Source organism: Poecile atricapillus, chromosome 2 (assembly GCF_030490865.1).
Source record: "Poecile atricapillus isolate bPoeAtr1 chromosome 2, bPoeAtr1.hap1, whole genome shotgun sequence".
Taxonomy (NCBI): Eukaryota; Metazoa; Chordata; class Aves; order Passeriformes; family Paridae; genus Poecile; species Poecile atricapillus.
The window spans coordinates 29,630,242-29,655,316 of NC_081250.1; the positions used below are offsets into that span (position 1 = coordinate 29,630,242).

General features: G+C 39.1%; 2 protein-coding genes across 2 annotated transcripts in view; one reads left to right on the forward strand and one right to left on the reverse strand.

Annotated features, from left to right (window-relative positions):
• Positions 1 to 72: 72 nt before the first annotated feature.
• ANKMY2 (ankyrin repeat and MYND domain containing 2) lies at positions 73 to 24,463 on the reverse strand. Its single transcript, XM_058830540.1, has 10 exons — positions 24,238 to 24,463; positions 20,930 to 20,994; positions 12,762 to 12,900; positions 10,891 to 10,989; positions 8,677 to 8,837; positions 7,334 to 7,548; positions 6,144 to 6,279; positions 4,275 to 4,403; positions 3,792 to 3,933; positions 73 to 1,586 (listed from the first exon to the last, which is right to left on the reverse strand). The coding sequence occupies exons 1-10, from the start codon at positions 24,446 to 24,448 to the stop codon at positions 1,363 to 1,365; spliced, it is 1,521 nt and encodes a 506-aa protein (XP_058686523.1). The 5' UTR covers positions 24,449 to 24,463; the 3' UTR covers positions 73 to 1,362.
• A 174-nt stretch (positions 24,464 to 24,637) lies between these two features.
• Positions 24,638 to 25,075, forward strand: part of BZW2 (basic leucine zipper and W2 domains 2) — a 56,864-nt gene continuing 56,426 nt past the window's right edge. The window contains exon 1 of the mRNA XM_058830542.1: positions 24,638 to 24,778. The gene's annotated coding sequence lies outside the window, so the exon portion shown is untranslated. The remainder of the gene's footprint in view (positions 24,779 to 25,075) is intronic.

Consider the following 25,075-nt stretch of genomic DNA (forward strand, 5'->3'; position numbering starts at 1 on the left):
CTACAGGAGGTCCCTGCATGTCACATGAGAATGTGTTACAGACACAGGAAACAGAATTGCCACATAGCCCCCTTCTTTTAAAAAATTTCCCTTTATTCTTCACAAGCTACTAATCCTTGAAATTAAAACACAGGTACATTCCCTGCACAGGTGCATTCATGTATCCTCACTCTTACAGTTTTCAGAATATTAAACAAAAACTTTCAACATATTAAATAGTAAAAAAAATTAATAGCATTTTCCCTCTGTTTTGAGGATGGTCCTTACTCCTCTAATTAGAAGAATACTGCCATGTTTAGAACACCAGTGATTCAGCTGACAATAAGACAGTCTCTGATTTTGCCATCCTTAGGCAGCAAGTGATATTTTCAGTTGTGGCATTCCCACTGATTTCATGAGACACAGAAATAAATCTGAGTGAAAAACAAAGTTGAGGGAAGCTATTTTCTAGATCTGATATTTAGCTGAAAGCCCAAGTGAAATCCTAGTTGTATCCATGCACACATGAATTTTCTCATCTAATTCACTGTGACCAGTTCAGCATGAAAAATATTATGCGTTTTTTATGAAATAATTCATAAGCAACAAACATCCCACTGTGCTCTAAGGCATCTTTACCGGAAAAATTATTTAGAATGCATTACTCTTGTCAGTCAAAATATTTTGACTCATTCAGGTCTTCCCTTCATTAGACTTTGGAATATTTCTGACCAAACCAATAGTGAAATACACATTTCACCATCAGCTTGAGACACCTGAAACAGCAGTTTCATTTACTACAATTGCCACAAAATAGACATTATTGTTGTGCTTTCACTAGTCAAAAATATTTACAAGAAATGTCATGAAAAGTTGAGAGTTCAGATGAGAATCTTCAGAAACTTAATTGCTATTGAATTCCTTCAGATAAAGCTTCATAAAGTGCTGAAAAAAACCACCCCAATTTAATATTTGGCCTTCTGGTGCTTTTAACTACAGGTCTATGTATTTGCAGGAAAAAAAAATTAAATTATTGTTAAAATAAATTTGGAAAAAATTAATCCAAATCAAATGCTGTTCATTTTTCACTAAGTGGTTCATTAGCCACAGAAACTCCAGTTTCACTAGTCTTATTGTTGGTATACATACAGATGGATCTATGCCACTAATTTTTAGCAGATAATAAATACCTATCTTGACAATTTACAACAAAACCTGGAGTATTTATAGACGAAGTACCCAGTATTCTATCTCTTGATGAAGAGAGACATTCTGTCTTTTAAAGGAAGTCTTGCATAAACCATCCTCCAAGAACTCAGACATGGTCAGCACAAAAAATTCTTTAGTACCCTTGAGAACTCTCAGTCCCTTCCTACCCTCTTCTTACTCCTCAGAATCTTGAATTTTTTGAAGATCAATGTCATCTAAGGCAGTTTCACTTTCCAGTGGACTTTCAGATTGCAGGGCTAGTGCCTCCATCTCTTTGGTAAATTCAGGTTCTTCTGTTCCTTCAGTAGGATGATTTGGATCCACTTCTTTTGTAGGATCTGGACCAGGATCTGACTGTTGTTCACTTGCAGAACTACCCTCTACTAGTTGCGTTTCATCTAAACAAAAGAGAAATCACACAATTAATAAACACTGAACTTCTTTGCAAGCAAACATTTTTATTGTTGAAGAACAACAACACTAAGATACTTTGCATCAATTACAGAAGTGATTAATTCAGAAAATCTTCATTGAGAAAACACAAAGCACAAAAGCTTTGCTTAAGTTGGTATAAGGTTACTCTGGAACTAACCCTATACAAAGCTCTTATTAACTTATCTTCCATTTTGCCAGACTTTTTTTTTTTTCATTATTATAGAAAGTAGCAGAGTAGGACACTACAGTTATTTTAACTTCCAATTCAAACATGCTTTATTGACACTATTCCTATCACCAGCTTTTCTAAGAATGGCTGCAAGCCAGTTAAACACCAAGTACAGGTGGGGTTTGTTTTAAATCAAAGACACTGACACAACTACATAGGAAGCGTTTCTGCATGAAGCACATTGAAGAAATAATGTTCTTAAAAACAATGAACTTTGGTTGAAATAAGTCATCCTAAAATTTGTAACTTGATGGCATGAAACAGAACCAGCTATTGCACCTTTACTCTTCAAGCAACGTTTTCTGAGAAAATAAAGTTGTTAAAAAACTTTTTCCCCCTGATTCTACTAAGTAGGGCTTGCATGATAGGAATTCTGAAAAGGAGGGGAAAGTCTAATTGGGAGCAGTACTCCCTAATTGGGAACAATAGTTAAATCTTAATTTCTCGTTCTCTGTTGTGATTGACAGCCAGCCAAAACCAGTCACAGCTAGCTAGCCACAACCTTGCCAAGGTCTTACATGAGCTAACAGCCTTCAGCACAGGCTGAAGTGTGGACTTGGTTGATACTCACCCCTGTACACTGGAAATACTGAAACTCTGGGTTTGCTTGTAGTTGCAGCTGTCGCATTTGTTTTTTAATTATTACTTTCCTGATGTACAGGATTTGTAGGGAGTATTACTAACTTTCTGAAATAAAACTGCTGTTGATATGAAATGCTCTGATACACCACCATTCACAGGGTGACCTGAAGCTCAGATGATTTCAGTGTCTTGCTAACAGTGCATAATCTCATAAGGTCTATAGTGTGCTGGCTGTGTACCTGAATCAGTTAATGAAGATTAAGATGTAGATAGTGGAGTAGAAACGTAACAAAAAACGTTAGCTTTCCTTTTTAGGCAGGGAGGGAGAAGAGCCATTCACCTTGCCTCTCCCTCTGAAAATGACAGCATCTGGCCACTGACTCCTTCAGAAAATATGAACCTGCAAGAGTGTGTGTTTGGCACCAGTATGCGGCATCACTGCTTACAGCTCATTAAGTTTTGTTGTACTGGTATGCAATATATCAAGGGAATTCTAATATCCTTGCCTCCAATTTCCACATTATCCTGATCCCATTCAAGAGCAGCTCTTGTAACAGGATCAACAGAGGAAACTGTTGAAAACTTCAATTATTACTGATTTATTACTGATTTATATCCTGCTATATTGAGTACAGCTGAAGCGAACAGCATCACCATTGTAAGGCAACCATGATTTGTGCACTGCACTTCTACAATCCTTAAAACAAAGGAAGAAAAATCCAGTAAGTTGTAGAAGAGAAAAAGTGATTTCATCCCCTACTTTTCTATTATTTCATTTGAAGAAACATGGGAAGGGGAAATGCAGTGTTTATTCAGTTGTTGTTTTAATGACTTATTTCTTGAAGGGAGAAAACCACCATGAGCAGTTTAAAGACCACTGCTTGCTTTCCTCACATTCTAAGCACACAACACAATTAACTTGATACTGTGATTATGAAGAGAAGTATTATGGGAGATTTAACATCTACATTAACCTTTGCAACTGGAAGGAGCAGGCTGCTTGCTTATTATCCAACTTGTCCTAACACCTCCAACATAACATAAAGCAAAACATAAAGCAGCATTCAAGTCCTGCATCAGCTTGATTAAAGATCGGGATTTTGAAACAGTGCAATGTAAATCAGAATGCTTTCATTGTAGAAATCTGTGTAACTGCGTCATTAAAAACCACATTTGGAAAGTATACAGCATTTGTAAATTGAAAGGCCAGAATCCCAACAAACTCAGTTTTACTGTTATGTTTCATCAAAGATTTTTCTCCTAACCTCAGCTGTTACAGCTTTAAGACAGGTAAAATTTCTCTTTGTGATGTAGTTAACACAGCATTAGTTTCAGCAAGGGAACAACAGATCCTAACCTTTCTTTTGCTTCTTTTCTTGCTTCCTTTTCTCTTTGGCAGCTTCTAGTTCTTGTTTCTCATGAATTTCCTTCAGGATCTTGCAGACTTTCTTGTGGGTAAACCAGTGTATTTTCTGGCAGTTCTGGTCACAGTAGATCACCTGAAAGTTATCAGAGTTACCAATTCATTTTCATGTACTAAAAGAATAGACAATTACCTTGTATTTCTTAGTGTATCAAGTTAAATAAGAATCTATACAGAGCAGTTTTTTATTAACTTTGAACATACAGAAATTTTACTCTTTCTTCATTCTTAAGCATACATACTTGAAAATCGAAATACTCCTTCCTACTTGTGAATTTCAGCCATCTTCTCCAGAAATAGATGGCTTGAACATATTTAGTGCAGGCATGCATGCCATTCCTCCTAAGTCTACACAGTAAATAGGGAAGCATCCAAAATCTTCAGCACCTCAGTGGAACTATTTTTTTTTATTCTTACCATTTTACATACTGAGCATCTTTTGTCTGCTCCCTTTCCCCCACAAGTTGTACAGAATTCAGCATCCACAAAACCCACTTGGCCAGTAATCGCTTGTGTAAGCACAGAAAAAGCTGTGGGGTCAGAGCCCTGAAAGATAAGAGGTGGTAATGAGATTTAAACCCAGCACTGTTGCAGAGAGGGACGTGCAACGAAAGACCAGAAATGATTAACACAAGCGTCAGTCTCACTGAAGCTGCTGCAGCAGCAAAAACATAAAACCAACAGAACTTCAACTAACAGAACTTCAACTAACGTGCACAACTTAAGATTTATCGTTATCTAAGCTTTTGTATATGAAGTCAACTTAAGCCCTGAGTTTCTGCAATATTTCCTCTGTGAGTTATTAATAAGCTCCATGTTCTTTACAGCTGTAGATCCTATGAAGCAGATTTTTGCAGCTCAGTCTCTGTGCTGGCACACAAAAAAAAATGTTTCATTTGTCACTGTTGTGCTCAGTGCATGCAGGTGCTACAGGCCAAATAGTCAGAACTTGAAATTTTCAATTATTTGCATACTACTATTTAGATGTTATTTGCAGCATCCTTCCTATGCAATGCAAGCAGTAAGGTTTAGCTAACCATACATTACAACTATTCTTTTGGGCAATGATGTAAATATTTGAAGAAAAAACACCAAGTTGTTCTGGCTGTAAGTAATTCCTTAAACTGTTAGACTACCATGGAGTATGTACAATCTATGTATGTACAAACTACTATGACAACACTGACATGCTCAGGCTGAATCCAAGTAATTGTGCAATGACAAAGGTCAAAGGCTTCAACATAAATAAAAATTATAGCATCTCCTCTTCTCCAGTTCTGCATAATGGACAGAAATCCAATGGAATAAGCCATCATTGCTTTAAAGGCAGAAAAGACTGCAGGCTCTTCTAAGAAAAAAGCAACAGGAAGGAAAATGTTTACTCTAAAGCAAGTTGTAATGCATCACAATGGCTTATGTTTTCACACTGTGTTTATCTTCCTTTCTTAGACAAACAGAGATTTCACTAAGCCTCAGGACATTTTAGCAGACCTGGAGCCACTTAAGATGGAGGCTATTTTTAATTGGCTCTGAATAAGCCAAACACGTCACAAGATTCCCCAGTGTTTGTGCGTACAACATTTCGCTCTCAGAGACCAGAGAGAACATGCTTAAAAAAGAACAGCCACTCTCGTGTGAAATTTATTATGAAGCAATAGTCCTAAAATGAAGAGTGTGCTAGCAAAGACATAAGAGCACAACTGAAGTTAGATTTTTAACTTGTAATTTTGATTTCCTAATTTAGCTATAATGCTGCACATTGCATCATCTTGCCTCTCCCTCTCAGTAATAAAAGGAACCTCAAAGAATATTTCTCCTTTTTCTACCATCATATATTACCAACTTCTTGTGTACAATAGAACAAATGAATGGATTAAATCTAGGAAATTATTCAATCTTAAACTGAATTCAGTCACTGTGAAAACAGCGCAAATTAAGCTTCATTTTTGTCTGAATCTACCATTTCAAAAAGTGAACTGGCATAGAAAAACTGAACAGACATCCCAGAGGAGGAAAAGAAAGCTCAGACACAAGAAAAAAATGGCATCAGTTTTCTTTAAAAGCTGAGGCGTTTAAGCATTCATTATGGGCACGTGAAAAAATACTAGTTGAAGTATCTTAGAGCATTTTCCTACAATATGTAAAATCCAGCTCCAGAGAGCTTAGGGACATCAAAACCCTCTGCTTAATATAATATGTTGCAGAAGCTGAAGACAGAAAGATGTCTCAGTCTGGATTTGCTATGCAACTTCCTGAGAAAGGATTTTCTTGACAGGAAAAACTTACTATTTCAACAGGAGCAATACTTCTCACAAGCTGCTGCAGCAACGTAGCTTCACAGTAAGGAAACTTCCGGATACTTTCTCGAATTAGCTTCTCTTGATACACAGGGAAACCATCTTTATCTCTCCCTTTCAAGAGGCTAAATTTTTTTAAATGCATGTAAAATAAGAAATCGCATAGTAAATATTCAAGAGCAAACACATACAGTATGCTATACTCTGTCCCCTTTCAGATTACAGAGAAGAATTCATAATAATTTGGCAACTTCATATTTAAGTTTGTATGTTAAAATGAAAATGAAAGTGTTTTTATTCTAATACACAATCATTATAAAATACATAGTACATAAGTGTATACTCTGAAACCAGGACTTACTAATTCAGCCACAGAGAAAAATAATGATCTATAGGTAAACTATCGACTATCTACATCAAAAATACCAAAATGCTTTGTGCTGTTTAAAAATTATCATTAGAATAATGAACACTGATAAATGAACAATACCTTAAAAACACAAGTTCCACTTTATTATGTTTACTTCATGTAACTTCATAATTTATTTTCAGTCTTACAGAGGATTTAAGTAAAAACCCACAGAGGTGTATAGGGAATGTGATCCTACAGCCAAAGCCAGGTCACTTACTTTGATATGTATGATCAGGCAGCTGGTTTGTAACTCAGTAGATTTTGAAGATCTGACTAAGTGATTTAGGAGTCTAAGTCCCATCCAGAGTCTGAGGGATTTGCAGTTCTCACTTGCTTAAGTGTTTATGAAAAAAAAAATCTCAACCTGCATGACTGCTGGAGAGCAAAACAAGAAATGTTCCCAGATGAACCACACTGGACACTGAGAAATTATTTTGTCAAGCCTATCACTCCCCTTTTTTTCCCATCACACATTCCTGTCTACTGCTTCATGGTGTATATGTAAATGCCAGGTTCTAACCAGTTCCAGTAGAGCTGAAATTCTAGGAATGTTTCCTTTGTACCCAGGAAAGGACAGTGCCACTTCAGATACTGAAAAATGGGAGTCAGTGCCATCCTGAAGTAAATGCAGCTGGGATAATTTAACAAGTTATTTCTTGTAGCCTTTATCCAAGCCAATCCAATCTATTCCTTCAGTCCTCTTTTTCCTGGTATATCTAATGCCAGGGCATGCACATGCTTTCAGATCTCTCTGAAGAAATACTCACCTTTTGATAAACCCATCTAGTTTATCCTCTCGCTCTTTTAAAAATGTAATGCATTTCTGGAAGATACAACTGATATAGTGCATTTTCATAGCAAGAACTTCGTTCATGTCTTTCTGCTTCATGCATTTCTCACAAATGAGATCCAGAACCCTGTAACATTTCTGCAGTGCTTCTACTTCGGCCAACAGAGGGTTCTCTTTCACCAGCAACACAATCTAGGAGAAAGATTGAAGAAAATGTAATCAAGTTAGACTTGTGCATTGGAATTAAAGCTTATATAGCTCATTGCAGCTAAATTTCAGTAGAGTTTCTAATATTCTTCTATGTCCTTACGTAGCCTTCCCTTTCTTTTTCCAGTCATTATTTAGCATTTTTATTCAGTATACCGTAATTCACAGTTCCCATACAAGAAACCATTTAAAACTAAGACTGGTATTAAAAATCGCAAGTTTGTTTGTTTGTTTTTAGAATAAGAACCTGAAGAATCAAAGCTACTTCTACAGGCAGTTAAGGAAAACTACCATATACTATCTTAAAATCTCTTTCCTTTTGAACAGTAAAATAAACATGGTATGATTTAAGCAGTTTCACAGAACACATCAGCCTCACATAATCATGGAGTACTTCCTGTAGCCTAGTAAAGCACTGAATAAAATGTTCTAAGAAGAAACTGTATGCTCTACTCACACAATTAGCTGCCACTGGTGCACTAGTGCCTTTGTGTACTGCATATCTGCAGTATATTTCTGGCATTTCTGGCTGGAAACTGTTAACAAATTCTGGACTTTGATTGGCAAGCCCAAGGAATTTGTATTTGAATTAAGGTGTATTAATTTCTCTGAACTACACTGGAGGAGCAAACCATAAAAGGTATTATTGTCAGCAATATCCTGGGAAGTAAAATAAACATTCTCTTGCACACACTTTCAGAAACAGCAGCAGTGGTAGATGTTACTGTGGTGAACCAGTCATGAAGGTGGGAAGCTAAGTGCTGAGAAAAGCATTGAGAGAACAATGAGATTCTGTTAAGATAGGAAATTTTTCTGTTTCCAATTCAAGTGGGGCTGAGAAATAAAGACAAAAAAGATAGCTATTTATGGTTATAAGAAGTAAGAATCTCTCCACTTGAAGGTGTTGGTTGAAGATTCTGGTGCATACAAACACTGAAATTATTTTTTTATCACATCTAACTGTTGAGCCTGATTCTTCCTCATTTTCACAAGTAGCTGAATTAGCAGATAATGCTTTCATCTCATTTGAACATGCAGAAGAGTCAAATGCTTTCTGACACAAAGAAACAGCTCCCACACCAACAAACACATACAATTTACATATTACTCCACCTTAACAGGATGCATGTTGGTAGTAGTAATAATTTTATGCAGAGGCCCAGCTAATTTTACTGGCAGTTTTGGTTCTTTGTCTAAGCCTTGTGGTTTAGTATAGTAGTCCAGCCTTTCACGTGGAAAGAAGTTGTTGATGACAGTCACACAGTCATGCTGACCTTAAAGGCACACAAGAAAAAAAAATTACCAGTGAAACAATAACAAAAAAACCCCCAAAACCTAAACCCAAATCTAACACAAGTAATACATGTGAGAATTACCCACATGCAAAGGAGCTTTGCACGATATATTTTGCACTGCAAAGAGGGAACTCTTGTCCTTCTCTTGTGTGTAGCTTTAATCTTCAGTAAGTGTTATTAACTTACTGACTCCCAGCAGGGAATAGCCTCATGAAAATTCATTTTGAATATCCTGTCCCCTTCTTGTATCCTCTCTCCCTGGTAAGGCACAACTAAGAGAATAGTTGTTTCTCCCCCAAATCATACTATACTAGTAGTCTTATACTGGTGTTACAATTTCTCAAGACAAGAACTTTTGAAATTAATGACATTTGCACTGAGACTTGTAAGTTTTCAGACCTGAAGCAGGTATTACTGTATAAATCTAAGGTGGGAGAAGTTATAAGAACAGAACATGCTTAAAGTTTACCAAAAATTAATGGACTGTAATGAAAATAACAAGATGACCCTCTTCCTGTTTCCTACATCTGACAATACAATGGATTACTTGACTAAAGGGAAAGTAAAACTTATCTTTTCCAGGTCAGGACCACATTCTTTAAATTGATTGATTTATCTTGGCACTAATCCTATAATCAGTAGAAGACACAGCCAACCAAATTCCAGCATTTAAAATCCTCCACTGTTATAGAAGAGACAGTTCTGAGCTAATAGAGCACATTGTAAGACAAATGACAGGGGAAGAAGATCCTCACTTCCCACACACAGGCAGATGAATTCATGTTGATTGGACAAAGAATAAAAAGGAACAGGAATAGATTCCAATGTGCAGACTCTTACAGAGTAGTTTATCTCGGTATGCCTGAAAATATTTATGCTACCTTGGTGATGTGATGAGATTTTAAACAAGAATTCTCAAAAATTATGTTGGAGATAATATTCTCCGTTCACTCCATACAACATCACTTTGGAAAAGACTGTCCATATCCAAACAATAATTAATAGGAGTAGACATTATCTGATACATTAGTGAATAGTTAAGGTGTTGCTGTTCAAACCTCAAGTGAGCAATGCCAACCTTCTTTGAAACAGCAGAATGAGATAAAATGGAAACTGAAACTTAGCACTAAATTCATATTCAAGGAAGTAAATCTAAATGGCAAGGTAGGCTTGAATTCAGAACACCAAAGGGACTTGAAAGGGAATCCTCAGTCATTTAAACACCATGAGAGGGCTGTGCTTGAAAGAAAATACAGGTCCTCATTTTTGGTTTTTGGGAAGCAATAGCTGTGCCATTGAAAAATACTCCACTTAACCTCATAATATTTTTTCTCCTTGCTAGAGAAAAAGTGGAACATTAAGCCAGGAACCTAGTATTGTCAAGGAGGGTAAAAAATTTTAGAAGCGCTTATAAAAACAAACAAACAAACAATCCCCCTCCCAAAAAAAGAAACACAACAAGAGAAAAAAAACCTGTTGCATGTTTTGCCAGGGATAATTCCACATACTGGAATGACAAATCTTTCTCTTATTCTAGTGAAGTTCAGGTCAGTAAGTAGTGACTACCTCAGGAGAGGCTCCAAGACTTCTCTCTCTCCCAGAAGCAGAGGAGAAGGGCAGGAGGTGGCTCACTGCCAGCACACAGCTGCAAAGCTCAGCTGAGTTCCTGACTCCTGGCACTACGGTCATCCTTTCCCACAAGAGAAGTTCCAATTAGCACTTGGTGCTGCACTTCAGACCCCTCCAATGTAACCAGCTTCCTCTTACTATTTCCAAAGTGGTGACATTGCAAAAACTTATACACTTGAGCAGTAGCACCTGCTCTCACAGGTAATATCATCTCTGTTTTCATTAAATCAAACAAGGGAATAGAACACAAATTGACTCTTACATGATGAGGTGTGGAAAACAAAGCTTAACAACATGTCAGTTTAGAACAAGTCATTAAATAATGTTTCTCCAACAAAAAACATCAGAAGCTAACACTTTACTTCTTTAGGAGTTTAGGAAAGGATAATAATTTTCATCTTACCCACAAAAGCAGCCATCTGAGCTGCTGTCCTTCCCACAGAGTTGACAACATCAGTTTCTGCTCCAGCCTCTAACATCATCCAGGTGATTTCTTTATTTCCTGAATTGGCAGGAAAGATATGGGGAATGAGCAAGGACAAATAAGAACTTGCAATTCTCTGTGCTTCAGAAAAAGATGTACTGAATTTCTTAAAGGCCAGGAACAACACTGAGGAAAATGAATGTTCTTAATGCTGTTATTTTAAGCAGGGATTAAGAGAAAGGCATGTGCTTATTTAGAGTTCCAGCAGGTGTAACTCTGCTCTCTAATGCACATTTAGCATCCCATGGAGCTTATGGGAGTCATACTCATGTAGCTACACTTGAGCACGGTCCCTCTGGAAAGCAGTATAGAGAGAAATTCTACTAACCTAATTTAACAGTTCAACTACATTTGCTATTCTAAGAAGAAAAACACATTCAGGACTATGATGTAGCAGGAACACAGTGAACAGAACAGATTGTTCCTTTCTCCACAGTAGGAACTGGGTGTTCAGACTGGGCTAAATACCAAGTAAAATGAAGCTAAAATTTGATGGGAAGATTAGATGACTTAATTGGTGCCCTTCAGAGACTAAAAAAGGACATTTGTCACCACTTCTGCTGGTTCTGCATCAAAGGTATTCTTAGTTTATAAGTTTTTGTGCAGATGCTAAGTACAGAGAAGTGAATATAAAAAGCAGATGGTGGATGAAAATCAATGTCTAAAAACAAAGTCATTGCGTCAGTAGTGCTCACATACCTTTTATGCTCACAGATAACAGACCCTACAGTCAACGTTCAGAAGCTTTCACACCCAGGATGACAGGGTAAAAGCTCAGCTGTGAGAAAATGGTAAAAATCCAGCATTTTCCATAAAGCTGCAGTCATTTAACGGCCTCCAAGAGTTTGTTCTCATCTATCTGCTGCAGCTGTGATATTGCTCAATACCACAAAACACTGGAATTTCCAAAATCTTTTTACCAAAAAGATTATAGCTGAAAAACAATCTGATTATCTAGTTAAGGTTCACATACACTTAAGCCTTTTTTTTGTACTTATGATGAAAGAAAGCAGTTTAAACTCTACCTGCTAAGAAACTTTACTCCCCTAAAATCTCATTTTTGGGAAGACGTAAGTGGCCTAGTAAATGATACTTAAAATAACCTAATATTCCCAAATAGAATCTTTTCTCCAGAAATGCAGTGTCTTTTTCTCACCCAAGGAAATTACTGTTCCTGCCACCAGGGACAAAGAATAGCAAGAGGAAAGCTGCAAACAACCACTTGAGACAGGAGAAGATATATACAGCTATAAGCACTCTCATAAAAAAAAATAATGTAAGAGGAGAGTGAAAATTATTGCGGGAAAACATGTTTTTAAAACTCACTAAATAAATTTTTAAAAGCCCACATGATAGTTGGAAAAATAATGTAGGAGAAAGACAGAACTTCAAAAATACTAGATTGGGAAGTCTCAAATACTACCAAAAGTAGTATTTTCAGTGTAACACAGTTTAAGTAAACAGAATGTATCCCACTGCACAAGAAAACTATCCCAGGAAAGTTAATACTGAGATCTCTAACAAACAGGACAAAGTAGGTACAGGACAAGTAGACTGCATGCCTCAAAATGCTGAACAAAATCAATTTTTATATAAGCCTGAACGGAGGCTCTCCTGTTGCACTGCCCACAGGATTCTACTGGTCATGATGTAGTTACATGGTTCACATAAATAACAGCAAACCTGAATAATAAAAGCACATCAACACTTACTTTTAAATTATTAACTTATGGCAAAATGTACCCATTGATGTCATAAAAATCAGTAATCTAAGTTTAGTAAGAAGTTACCTGAAAGTCCAGCAAACATCAAGGCAGTGTATCCATGCTCATGTTCATTGCAGTTTACATCAGCTCCGTGTCTCAAGAGCAATCTGCACATGTCCACCTTCCCCTTGTAAGCTGCGTGCATCAGAGGGGTCATGCCATGCTGGCAAAAGAAAGAAGAAACAAGTAGCATACAAAAAAGAACGTTACATCTCTTGATTGTCATACCACTGATCATTTTTACTTGGCCATACATATTCAATATAACTACCAAAGCCTCACATAGTATTTTATTTACAAAAAACCTCACAAAATCTTCATGAAAAGATATGGTTACTAACATGCAGCAGATTTCCCTGTCAGTTTTCTGATTATGTTGTTCTATAGATTTGAAAACAGAGCAGTGTTGAACAAATGAAAACCATTTACAGTCAATTTATCATTGTCCTTTTTATAAGACACTAGTGTTGAAGAACAACTAAGGTTTTTGCTAGCTGGAAAAGCATGAATTAGAAAACTTTTTAGCCTCCTATGTTATTCTTTTCTCCCCAGCTGTATGTTATATGATAAACAGCAATAAAATTAGAAATAGGCTGTTGTTGTTTTAAACATTATGAAGATTTGCAGTCTCTGAAACCCATCTTGCTCATTTTTACTCGTGTTTACTGATAATTTTGCCATCCACCTCTCTCCCACTTCTCCACCCTTTTGGCATTATATTCATGATCAGCCAGAGCTCTGAAAGCCCTCTTAAAGACATACAGCTCTCATCAGACTTTAACAAACCTGGCTGGTTTGATCAACTGCCCCAGTACAAAAGGATTCGCTTCAGCATGGAAGGACTGAGGTGTGATTATAAATGTAAAGCCAGGCAAACCCCAGAGGAAATTCTCAGAACTAGGGTGAACTGCTAGTGCAGGCTCTCTCCCTCTCCAAGGACAGGAAGAAGCATGCTGCTGTTTGAGAAAATTGCATGACACTCCATTTTCAGAATATAGTATGCTTTTCCCAATATGCTGTTTATTTTCAGTTAACATCAGGTCAGGATTCACATTATCAGCCAAGACACTGTAATTGACCAAGAACATGTTCCAACACTGCATACCAGGGAGAATGCTTCAGTTTGTCCTTGAAGAAAATCAAAACGGCATTCTGTTCCTTTCTTTGCCAGTCAAGGCTGTGTGCTTGAGTACATTCATGTACACCATTACTCCAGCTCTGTAAATGTCTGGTAATGTGATATTCTGAAATAATGTAATTGTCAGTTTGAGCCTTAACATATTTCTTGTTTCAATTCATGACTGAGTGAAACCCAACAAAGTTTAATTTACCAGCATAATTTTCAAAAAATTTCTAAAGGTGAGGGAAATTGGAAAAGTTAAAAGTATAATAATTTTAAGGTATTACAGTTTCATTACTCTCCATCCAAACTGAAAATAATAAAAAGTGCTTACTTGATGCATTATATTCCAGTAATCCACATATTTTGGTAAACAACAATATAAACTGCCACTGAAGAAACAAAATACCTAAAGAGATCACGTCATGAATATGAAACAGAGTTCTTTTGCTAGATTTCATTTGAAGCGTCACAAATGTTGAGTAAAGACTTTCTGTCCTACTATGTAGAATATATTTTATTATATTACATTTTATAATGTTACATCAAAAGCTATTTTACAGGCCAATCCCAGTCTGGAGTCATAGTAGGGATTTGTCTCCTTTAGCAGCACAGAAAGGCATTGCAGTAAGGTAATATAAACACAGCACCCGAGGAAAGATGAGAGAAAGAATTTTTAGAAAACAATGACTTTCAAGTTTGGTTGAAAGCCAGTTGTTCCAATTAAGATCTGAAGATTATATGACAAAGTAAAGAATTTGGTTTGTTTTATCCTCTCCTCCCAGAAAACTGTTTTTAAAATCCTTTGATTAAATTTTGGAAGTGTCAGGCTGTGGTGTGGATCAAAAAAAAATATCAGGCAGAAAATATGTGCACAGTTGATATAAAATTTGATTTAAAGTCACATTAATATCAGTTTTTCACATTCACAGCAAACAAAAGAGGGTCAGGCTAGACACAAGTTAATCTGGAAATGCTTGGTATCCTCTATTTTATGTTGCTATACTGAAACTGGCTCGACTGCAAATACTTTTCTCAGCCTGAATGTCAAAGACAGGTCCAGCAACAGTCTGTTTTCTCACAGATGATGTTTGGACTGTCAATACAACATACTTAAAAGACAAAACTTGTAGATGGTTTATTAAGCATACAAATGAAACAACTTTTGTTCCACTACGAAACATCAGATGAAGGATCCATTTCCTAGCTGTTACAATGCAACATTCTTCTTACCAAAAAAAATCGAGCTTTTTAATCTTGTTCCCCAGGACAAAAATTAATTCTTCCCAGTTTTCTCTTTTTGCAGGTATGTTATATTGTAACATCTCTTCTGCAGGGCTGTAAGTATTCCCTGTATGTCGCACCATACAAGAATAGAGTTTGCAGTGCCTTTAAAAATTACCTGCCACTTCTGGGTTCACTGGGTTCTCCAGCTCACCAAACAAGGTCTCCCTGGCACAACAGGGCTCTTGGCACAGCCAACCCAGCCATTACAGACCATCCTTCCCACTTCCTCATGTGAAAATAACCCAAAAGCAGACTGAGGAATGGGATTCCAAGAACTGCTGCCATGGTGGGGAAGTCAACTGATGGAAAAAAAACCCAAACAATGAACTTTGGGGTCAGTGGAGGGGTAGGCAGATGAGTACCAAAACCTGGGGGGGCTGGACACCACCACCAGACACAGAGGAAGAAGAAAGCAGGTCAATCTCTCTTCAGCATCCAGCTGAAGTGTGTTGCTAAAGGACACAAAACGATTCACACAAACACCTTTCAGCATTAGAACAGGAAAGAACTAACTTTTATTCTCTGACTCCAGTATTTATAGATTCTCAACAATGACCAGGGATTGGATAATTAGGTTACCAACTTCCCAATCACACTGGTCATGCGAAACGTTCATCAAAAGATGTTTCTTAGAAGGAATGTGATAAACAACTTATGTTTATAGAACTTTCATGGGAAAGTAACTAAAACTATGTAAACATTACCAGAAGGCTTTAATTTTCAGGGCAACAGAGGTGTGCTTCAACGGGATGAATAAAAACAAGTTTATAAAGTAATAAACTGGAAAAGCAGCCTTCTGCCTCCTAGGAGCTACAAAGGAAGTTTCCAACAAAACTCCTGCTCAACCTTCATCAAGCAGAGGAATGGGGAAACACAGGACAGCAAAGGAACAAGAAGTGGGATAAACAAACAAAAAATATACAAACTACCTCCCACTCCAGCGACATGCATATTTGTCACAAAACTTCTCCATTTTGTGAACATTTAAGCACTCACGCTGACCGTGTAGGAACACAGACATCATGTGTGTATTGTTTTGTGGATAACATAGTGAAAATTCACCTCTGAAATAGCCACATAAACCTGTTACTCAAGGGAAAAGCACAATCCAATTGCTCCCAACATTCCCACACTCACTTCATCCTTCTCTACCATGGAACCTTGTCAAGATGTGGCATACAGGCTGGATCACACTGGAGCAGTCCCTCAGCAGGTATTGGGGTACACTAAGACACTGCACATGTGATTACCAGCTATTTAAACAGAGCAGGAAAAGTAAAAAAAAAAAAGGGAAAGGGCTGTCAAAACCCTAACTGAAAAACTGCTTTAGATACTTGCATGCCAGCAATATTAACACATTCACCTCTCCCTTTCCCAGCTCATTTTCCAACGAGGAACCCAGCCCCACATTAACACAGAGTGTCTTATTTTACTCTTTAGATTCAGAAAATTGTTCAAATTATAAACAAAACACATAACTCTAGGTTTGACTTTTACTTGAGACAGTATTTTGTACATTACTAGAAATGACGTAAAAAGAACAGGTGCTACAAGGCAGAAATACTTGTTGATGTATATCTTTAAAATCAACTCTCTGGTACTGAATGCTGCTAATCTAGAAATACAACTTGACTCTTCACTGGATAAAAGCCTTTAGAAATTTCACTCTTCAAACTGCTGAATAAGATTTCCATTACACATATTCAACTTCCTAAAGGCAGGATTTGGAAGGAGGTCAACAGTTACATGCACAAATAATTTTAGCTATAGCTAAGTATGGACTAATTAGAATATGAAATACTGTTCAATAAGTGTCGATCACAGCTATAGCTCTCCTTTATAGTCATCCTGCTCAGCTGCTGGTTTCACATATGTAACACATTAGATTCCTCTGATGATCTTTCAGTTCATCTGCAGTGATGAAAAGTTAAAGCCTATATCAATCAGCAACCTGAACTGAAACCAGATAATTCTTACTAGCAGTGGAATTTTCTTTGGTTTATGTATTTTGAAGTACTATGTGAAAAAACATTAAGAGACAAATCTCCTCCTCCTCAACAAAGACCAGGGATCTGGGCCTTTTCTGCTAGCATAAGATGTTCACACTAGAATAGCAAAATAGATTACCTGAAGAACCCTCCATTGAACATACTCAGTATGAAGCTACGCATCTCAGCCATGAATAAGCAGGCTGCTGCTGTAATTCGCAGGAAGTGTTCAGTTCTGTGGCAAAGACAAGGGGACTGTTCCTAAGTGATGCATTATTGAACAGCTGAATTAGAGGAAAAAAGTAATGCTGACAGTGCCAGATGATAGTTCTCTGTGTAAGAAGATTATGAGCCACTTTACAGTTATTCTAAATAGAGAAAAATTATGAAATTTTCAGGTCAAGTCTGTTGGTTTGATCTCCAGAAAATAGAAGATATAGTACTACAGTCCTCCTTTGCAACCTTAACTATCAACACGACCAGAGGAAACGTTCAGAGTTGGAAAGCCCATGTGCTTCCTTGAGCCTGCTTTTCTATAACAATCTGAAATGTTTTAGCCACATGCTGCAGATGGAGTTCAAGTCAGCAAAGTGCTGACAAAAAGTCAAAATATTTACAAGATCAGCACTCTCAGGGGAAAAAAAAGTCCTGAAAACTTTCTCTTATATTAAATTTCCAAATTAGCAACCACTCCATTTAAAATGGAACAAAAAATGACTAAGTAGGGTGCAATTGAGTTAAAGATATTTGTGTTTATTTTACATACATTTCTACAGCCCATCAGGACACCTGAACTTAAATGTCCCTGAAGTTTTAAAGTTGCCAAACTGTTAAAGACCAGTTTTGCAGAAAAGCTATTGAATTTCCTTGCTTTCAGAAAGACAGTGATTAAGCCTAAATAACCTTCATTTCTTCATCTACCCAAATCCACAAAGAAACAACAAAACAATTTATTTGGTCAGAAAGGGTGCTAAGAAAAAAACAGGACTGTATCTGCTGGATATCTCTAATCTTCTAGAAGATGGGCATCTGGAAAACACATTTGAATGAAGGGATCTTACTCTGTGCTGACACTCCCAGCAGAGCTTACCAGACAGCAGGAGGTAAAGGATGTGAGGGAGTCTTAGAACAAGGGCAGGAAAAACAAGCAGACTTAGAGGAGTAATTTTTTATTTTTAAATACATGTACCAGCAGCAGAAGCAATGCTGAAATACTGCATCCAGCTCATATGTATGTTTTCAAAGTAAGAAGCTGAAAAAACTGGAAAGGATTTGAAAAAGAGCCACTGTTATAGCTCACTTGCTGCAGAAACGTAACTTTAGGCAAGCTACTTAAAAGATGCAGCCAGATACACTACATCTGGAAGATGTTGACTTGGTCCTTGTTTAAAGGTACATAGAGAAAAGACAGCTGACTGTTAGTTTTTAATCTACAAGAAAGAAGACCCAAGCAGTTAGAAAATATGGTAAAACCAAAAATGAAAAGAACAGATTATTTGTGGGGTTTTTTTGTAAATTAGCAAGTGTACTATATAACAGCCTTCTTCTGGGTGCTGTGAAAAAGCCTGAAATTATTAAACTGTGGTTTCATGCTTGCTGTACCACAGCTAGAAGACAATTACATTAAACCTGTGCTCATTCTGTGGAGTCTCTCACGTAAAAAAGCCTTTAAGGATGGAAAGGAGTTCCTAACTGAATTGAGTTCACACTTCAATACCTAAACATTCCATCTTCTGGGCTTCCTTACTTCTTAACATTAATAAAATAAGTAACAGTAGTAATATAAATGTGAATTTCAGGATAACAACTAAGGCAACAGAGAAAAAAAATAAGACCTGATGCACTGAGAGCAGTCACCAGTTGTGGCAACAATGAGTAACAGATGAAGCTGATGTTTAACTGGGATTTCACACACTCTTACTTATGTATAGATATAAGAGGAAAAATGGGTAATAAAAAAAAAATTGTAAAGCTGACATGGCTGATGGATTAAAGAAATCTAAACAAACCTGAACCCTCTCCTGTTTAATATGCATGATTACACACCATTCTTGGGGATAAAAACAAGTCTGCAAGAAGTCCATTGCATAAACTTTTAAAGTTTTACGTGCGTTATGTGCATTTAGTCAGACGTGAGCCTTAGGCAAATACTGTTAATACTATTTCTTCTATATCAATAGCCTGAGGCATAACTCGGATGTGGTTTCTCTGAATAAGCCATATCCTCTCAACACTAATCCCGGATGATAGTGCAGCAAGGCTGCCATCATTGTCAGCAAGTCTGCATGACAAGTCAGCATGACTTCAGCAATTACACTTAAGGAAAACCTTTTGATGTCCATACAATAAAGCACACTTGCAAGCATACTTATATTGTGTCTTGGGTTCCTAAAGTTCATTGTAAAGCTTAGTTTGACTAGTTTTACTGAAACTTGTTGAAATTCATACAATATAAATTCAGGTTTAGTATTTAACTTAAGAACAATCAGAAAACGGATCTGGTGGCAGAAAAAAAGGCTAACAATATTCCATGAAGATATCTGATAGAAGAGGCAATTTTTCTCCGTTCAGCATTCATGAGACCACATCTACAATATACCCTGTCCCATTTTGAGCCTTCCAGTGCAACAAAGACATGGATAAACTGCAACAAAATCAATGGAGTACCACCACACGGTAGGAACCTGAGCACTTGTGCAGTGAAGAGAGGCTGCAGGAGCTGGGCTTGCTCAGCCTGGAGGAGAAATGGCTTTGGTGGGACCCAACAGCAGCCTGCCTTAGCTGATAGATCATTGAGAAGACAAACTCTTCACTTCTCATGGTAGAAGGGCAAGAGACACTGAGCCAAATATGAGGTTCAGATGTAAGTGAAATACTTTTTCAACAAAATCACGGTGATAGAGTAGAACAAGTTGCCCAGAAATATTGTGCAGTCTCCATCTTTAGAGATTTACAAGGCCAAACAGGTCGAAACTCAGAGCAATCCCATCTGACTCTGGATCTGAAGCTGCTTTGAGCTAGCGACTAGACACATTCCCTGTATTTCCCAGTGATTCTTGTGAAACTATAAAGCTATGAAAAAAACCACAAATTAACATTTAAATCAATGAATTACACATGGATTTAACAGGAATGATAGGAAATTAGTTTTGCTTGCACATTACATTTCATACTAATGTTGCATGCTTTAGAAAAACATTGTAAAAAGAAAAGGAAACATGCACATGACATAAAGTTCATTTCTCCACAAACTTATTCCCATCTTCAGGTAGCACTTCAGGATTTAATCTTCTACACGTTTACCACACCCACCTGTATAAAAGGCTGTGGTTCCATTCCTGATCGAGCTACTCACCTTCCAAATATGTGTATGGTTTGACAAAGACAGGGCTTTGGGCAATGAGACCCAAGCATGGGATGGGGACAGGTGCTGTGTCTGCCACAGAGTGACTAAGTACAGGGACTACTGCTTGTGAAGGTGACAAGAAGTCAGGGAGCACCCGCACATATTTTGCTGCAGTGTTTGTCTTACCTTACAGACAAAGCTCATGCTGGAACTTGAGACAAAATACAGTGTAGTACTTTAAGTAACATTAATCTTTGAACTTTCTTAAAAAAACACTAAGAACTCTTCAAAGGTTCATTATTCAGCTACAGGCTGGAAATATCTTGAGACTAACTCTGATTCTCAGGGCTATAGCAATGGCTGTTAGAGAAATGTTATTTAACAGCAAGATCTTCAGAGCTAGCATTTTCCTTATTAAACTCAGCATAATGCTTGCACAGTTTTGCAGTACCTCATCCAGGCAATTGACACGGACATTCTTGCTCCCCAGTAGCCTTCCAGCCTCCTCAGTGTTTCCTTTGATTAAAAATAAAAAGACAAAGAGAGAAAAGGGGGTGAGAATAATAATAATAATAAACTGAGAATCTGGAGGAAAATGGTCAATTCCATTTCTCATTAGAATCAAAATCCTTGTATGTTAATTGCCTGGGATGTAGATTAACCACCAATAAATTAATTACACTTAGTGAAGAAGCTTAGGAATGAACAGTATTATGTTCTAGAAACTAAAAGCCAAGAACTCACAACACCAAAGAACAGTTGGAAATCGTGAACTACAAGTAAACATCCATTTTTTGTGATTAACTGACCTACACACACAAGAATGGGGCACTCATATGTCTCATCATAAACACTACATGAACAGCTCCAAATGAGTATAATGATACTGAGCATTTTAACACATTTTGTACTTTCATCTCTTTTGGAGCATCATTAGTCTTAAAGAGCTGACTATATTCTCAAAAAAGGAAATTACCCCACTTCAAGGACTTTTTGGGTTGAATGAAGCACGCTTTATCATTTACTCACATCATTTTTCCTGTTTCAATTTGAAATTTGCAATACATGGCATTCACAGGGGAATGAATTTGCTTTTGGTAATAGAGAATAGAGACAGAAAGGACAAAGACTCAGGTAGCTTGATCATTGACATTTCTAAAAATTGCCAAACATATAAGTAGACCGAAGTCTGAAAAATTAATGAGCCAGAAAATACAGGCTACACCTGTTTTTCAATTCTATTGTCCTACTATTTTTCAATTCTTTATCAAAATCCTTTTGGCTAAGCCACAGGTCTAAGAACCTGATTTAAAACCCACTGGTGGACTATTCAGATATTGCCAATGCAGCTTCTACAGGCAGATATAGAAATAAAAGAACATTCTAAGAGTCTGAGTTTGGAGAATATTTATTGCAAATTAACAGAAACTTCTAATTTCTGATTCAATCATAATCAAAGCTCTTTCAGCATGTGCTTCATAAAAATAAGCACTGTATCCCTTATTTTAATGATTTCCATGTTTATCTTCACTCTTTCAGAAGGAGATGGTCATCCAGCAATTTTTCAGCAAAACAGATTTTGCACATTCAATTTTGGCTAAAAATCTCATTAAAATACTAAAACAAATTTTTTTTCATAAGGCTTTTTGGTGTGGTTTAACTAGACTACAGAGGCTTTTATAATTTTTCTTTTAATTCACTAATTTAAGGAAAAAAAAGACCATCACCCGAGTCATCTCACACACTTGATAAAGACCCCTGACTGACAGTCAGGGAACCATCAACTAACTTATTCCCCCAGACATACATATATTCTAAACATGTTAGAAGTGTCTTAAGAACTGGATCAGTTTTCAGAAGAATATCCCAGCCAAAGAAACACATCAGTAAGAGAAAGTCTTCAAGAGGTGATCTTCAAGCAAATTTTAATACAAGCAAAACAAAGTTGCATTTACAGAGTTCTGTACGACAAAACATTGAAGGATTTTCAAACAAGACACTAAACTATGGAAGTCAGACTTGTAGAATTGGACAGATCTAAAAGTTGGAGCCAGGCTCCTCAGAGCAGTGGCATGGTAGGAAGCCAAGAGGTAACAGGCAGAAGCTGAAATAAAACGAAGCTTCAGACTGGATACAAGGAAAAACATCTTCACTATGAAACTGGTAAGGCAAAGAGGTTGCCCAGAGACACTGTGCAGCCTTCCTGCTCGGAAGTTTTCAAGACCTGACAGGATAAAGCCCTAAGAAATAACATCTGACCTCACAGCTGATGTGTTTGGAGTAGGAGGTTGGTCTAGAGACCTCCTGAGGCCTCTTCCAACCTGAATTATCCCATGACCCTGATCAGAAGCTGGACAGATCAGGTAAGCTGGACAGAGGTGTCTGCAAGACCAAGGTCTGAAACTCTTATTATTAAAGTGAGTCAGTCAAACTGGTTCTGGTCCACAATAAATTCACTGCTGACTGTCCTACGCTTGTGTCTCTGACACAGAGGAACATTTTAATACCACTGAGAGTGAAGCACCACCATTTGTGGGTTCAAATTGCCTGGAAACTACTTATAGAAATGCACAGAACACAAAGTGGTTTTAGTTTGCCTCCAACAAATGAATGTTACTCATGATTTTCAAAATACCAGTTGGAGGGTAACTATTTAGTTTGGGTTACAAAATTCATGTTGCTGGACCAAGAAACCCAAATGACAGAAAGTTCCTCTGGCAACAAGCATGTCTGCCAGACAGTGCAATGAAAATGTGGCACTCACATGAAATGCAAAATCACAGAATGGGTCAGGTTAGAAGGGACCACCACAGTAGTCTGGTTATCTGGTCCAACCTCCTTGTTCAAGCAGGCTCATCCTGGAGCACATGGCACAGAATTGTACCCAGACAGTTCTTGAGTATCTCCAGTGAGGGAGACTCCACAACTTCTCTGGTTAATCTGTTCCAGTGCGTGGTCAACTGCACAGTAAACAAGTTCCTCCTCTTATTCAGGTGGAGTTTTCTGTGTATCAGTTTCTGCCCACTGCCTCATGCTTGGCATCACCGGGAAGAGCCTGGCTTCATCATCTTGACACCCTTTCTTCAGACAGACATTGATCCCCTCTCCTCTCTCTAAGAGGACAGTATGAGAGTATAATGGATAGTAAAACAGAACATTATACGGGATAAAAGGTGCATAACATCCCAAAAAGCTCAAGTTCTGGAAATGTGAGAATAACGTGTCTGCAAAGACGTCTTGGTCCGGCAACAGCACATGGGGAAACCCTTACAGCACGCGGGAAAGCCTTACAGCATGCTAGACGATTGGATTAACCCCAAGAAAACTTTTTTTTCCGGCAGTGGACATGAACACCAACAATTAGGCAAATGTCAACAGTCATTGCCAATAAGATGCAAGCTTTCCTTGGCAGAGTTAGACCCGCCCAGTTAAGGTTCCCCAGCCCGAGTGCACCACAACGCGCCCCCCACTGCACTCCCTGGCTGACGCGGGCCTGCCCGAGAGGGCAGCAAACCGTGGGAACATGGCAGGGAGAAGGGTGACGGCGCCAAGGCGGGGCGGGAAGGCCGGCGGCCCTCAGCGCCGTGACCTGAGGAGCGCGGCCGGAGGCGCGGGGAGCCCGCGGCGAGCGGCCGGTAACGGCGCCTCACCCGCCGCCCCCAACGTGCGGGAACACGAAATCCCTCCCGGGGCACGGCCAGCGGGGCCCGTGGCAGCTGCGGCCCGGGGCCGCGAGCGGCGAGGGCCGGGAGGGCTCACCTGTGGCGATCACTGCCAGCAAGTCCTTCTCCTCCGCGCTCAGGTCGCCTTTCCTGGGGGGAGCCATCGCGGCCCCCGCGCACGGTAAGGCGGGATCAGCCCGGGACGGCGCCCGCTGCTCCCCCGCCCGCGGCACCGCCCCCGCCCCGCTCCTCATGGAGCCTTCCGCCCGCAGCCCCGCCCTGCCGGGGCCGGCTGCGGGGCAAACCATTCCTGCCTAGGGATGGGGGTCACTGCGTGCCAGCCTCTCGCCCTCTGCCAGCCTCACCACCCAGTGCCGCGGGAGAGAAGGAGTCTGTCCACTCTTGCCTTCTGTTTTCAGGTTGAGAAATGCGTCCCGCTTTTCTTTTGTCGCTCCTTTTTGGCTTCTCCGCGGTTCCTTTGTTCCTCCCCCCCGGGGAGGTGCCAGGAGTGGTGCGGGCGGGCGGAGGCGCCCGTGTGTCAATGTGTCCGTCCTTCACTCCTCCATTGTCTCCCGCCGTCGCAGCTGCAGCCGCGCTCGCTCGCCCTCCCCGCCCCGGACCGCGCAACCACCCGACAGGTGCGGCCGGGACGGGGAAAGCAGCGGGCGGGAGCTGTGCCGGAGCCTCGCCGGAGCCCCGCGGCCGCGCTGCTCAGGCGACCGCGGCTGCTGTGGGGCAGCTCCGGGCAGGCGGGCGCGGCGGCCATGGCGGGGCAGGGCGGGCGGCGGCGTCACAGTCCCGGTGTCGGTGCAGGACCCCGGGTTCGGAAGCGCCGCCGTTCGCGGGTTTGCCGAGCACCGGTGGCGCCGGGTCCGCTGCGGGAGGGCGGCGGTGCGGGCTCTTGTGCACCCCGGCCCTTCCTTCCGTGCGCCTGC

Bases quoted from the DNA above. Each gene is read 5' to 3' on its own strand.
- ANKMY2 (XM_058830540.1), bottom strand. From the start codon at position 24,448: ATGGTTTGCCCCGCAGCCGGCCCCGGCAGGGCGGGGCTGCGGGCGGAA. The intron at 10,990-12,761 runs GTAACTTCTTAC...CTGCCAATTCAG, and splicing joins GATGTTTGCTGGACTTTCAG to GAAATAAAGAAATCACCTGG. The intron at 3,934-4,274 runs GTAAGAATAAAA...GATAACTTTCAG, and splicing joins GATGCTCAGTATGTAAAATG to GTGATCTACTGTGACCAGAA.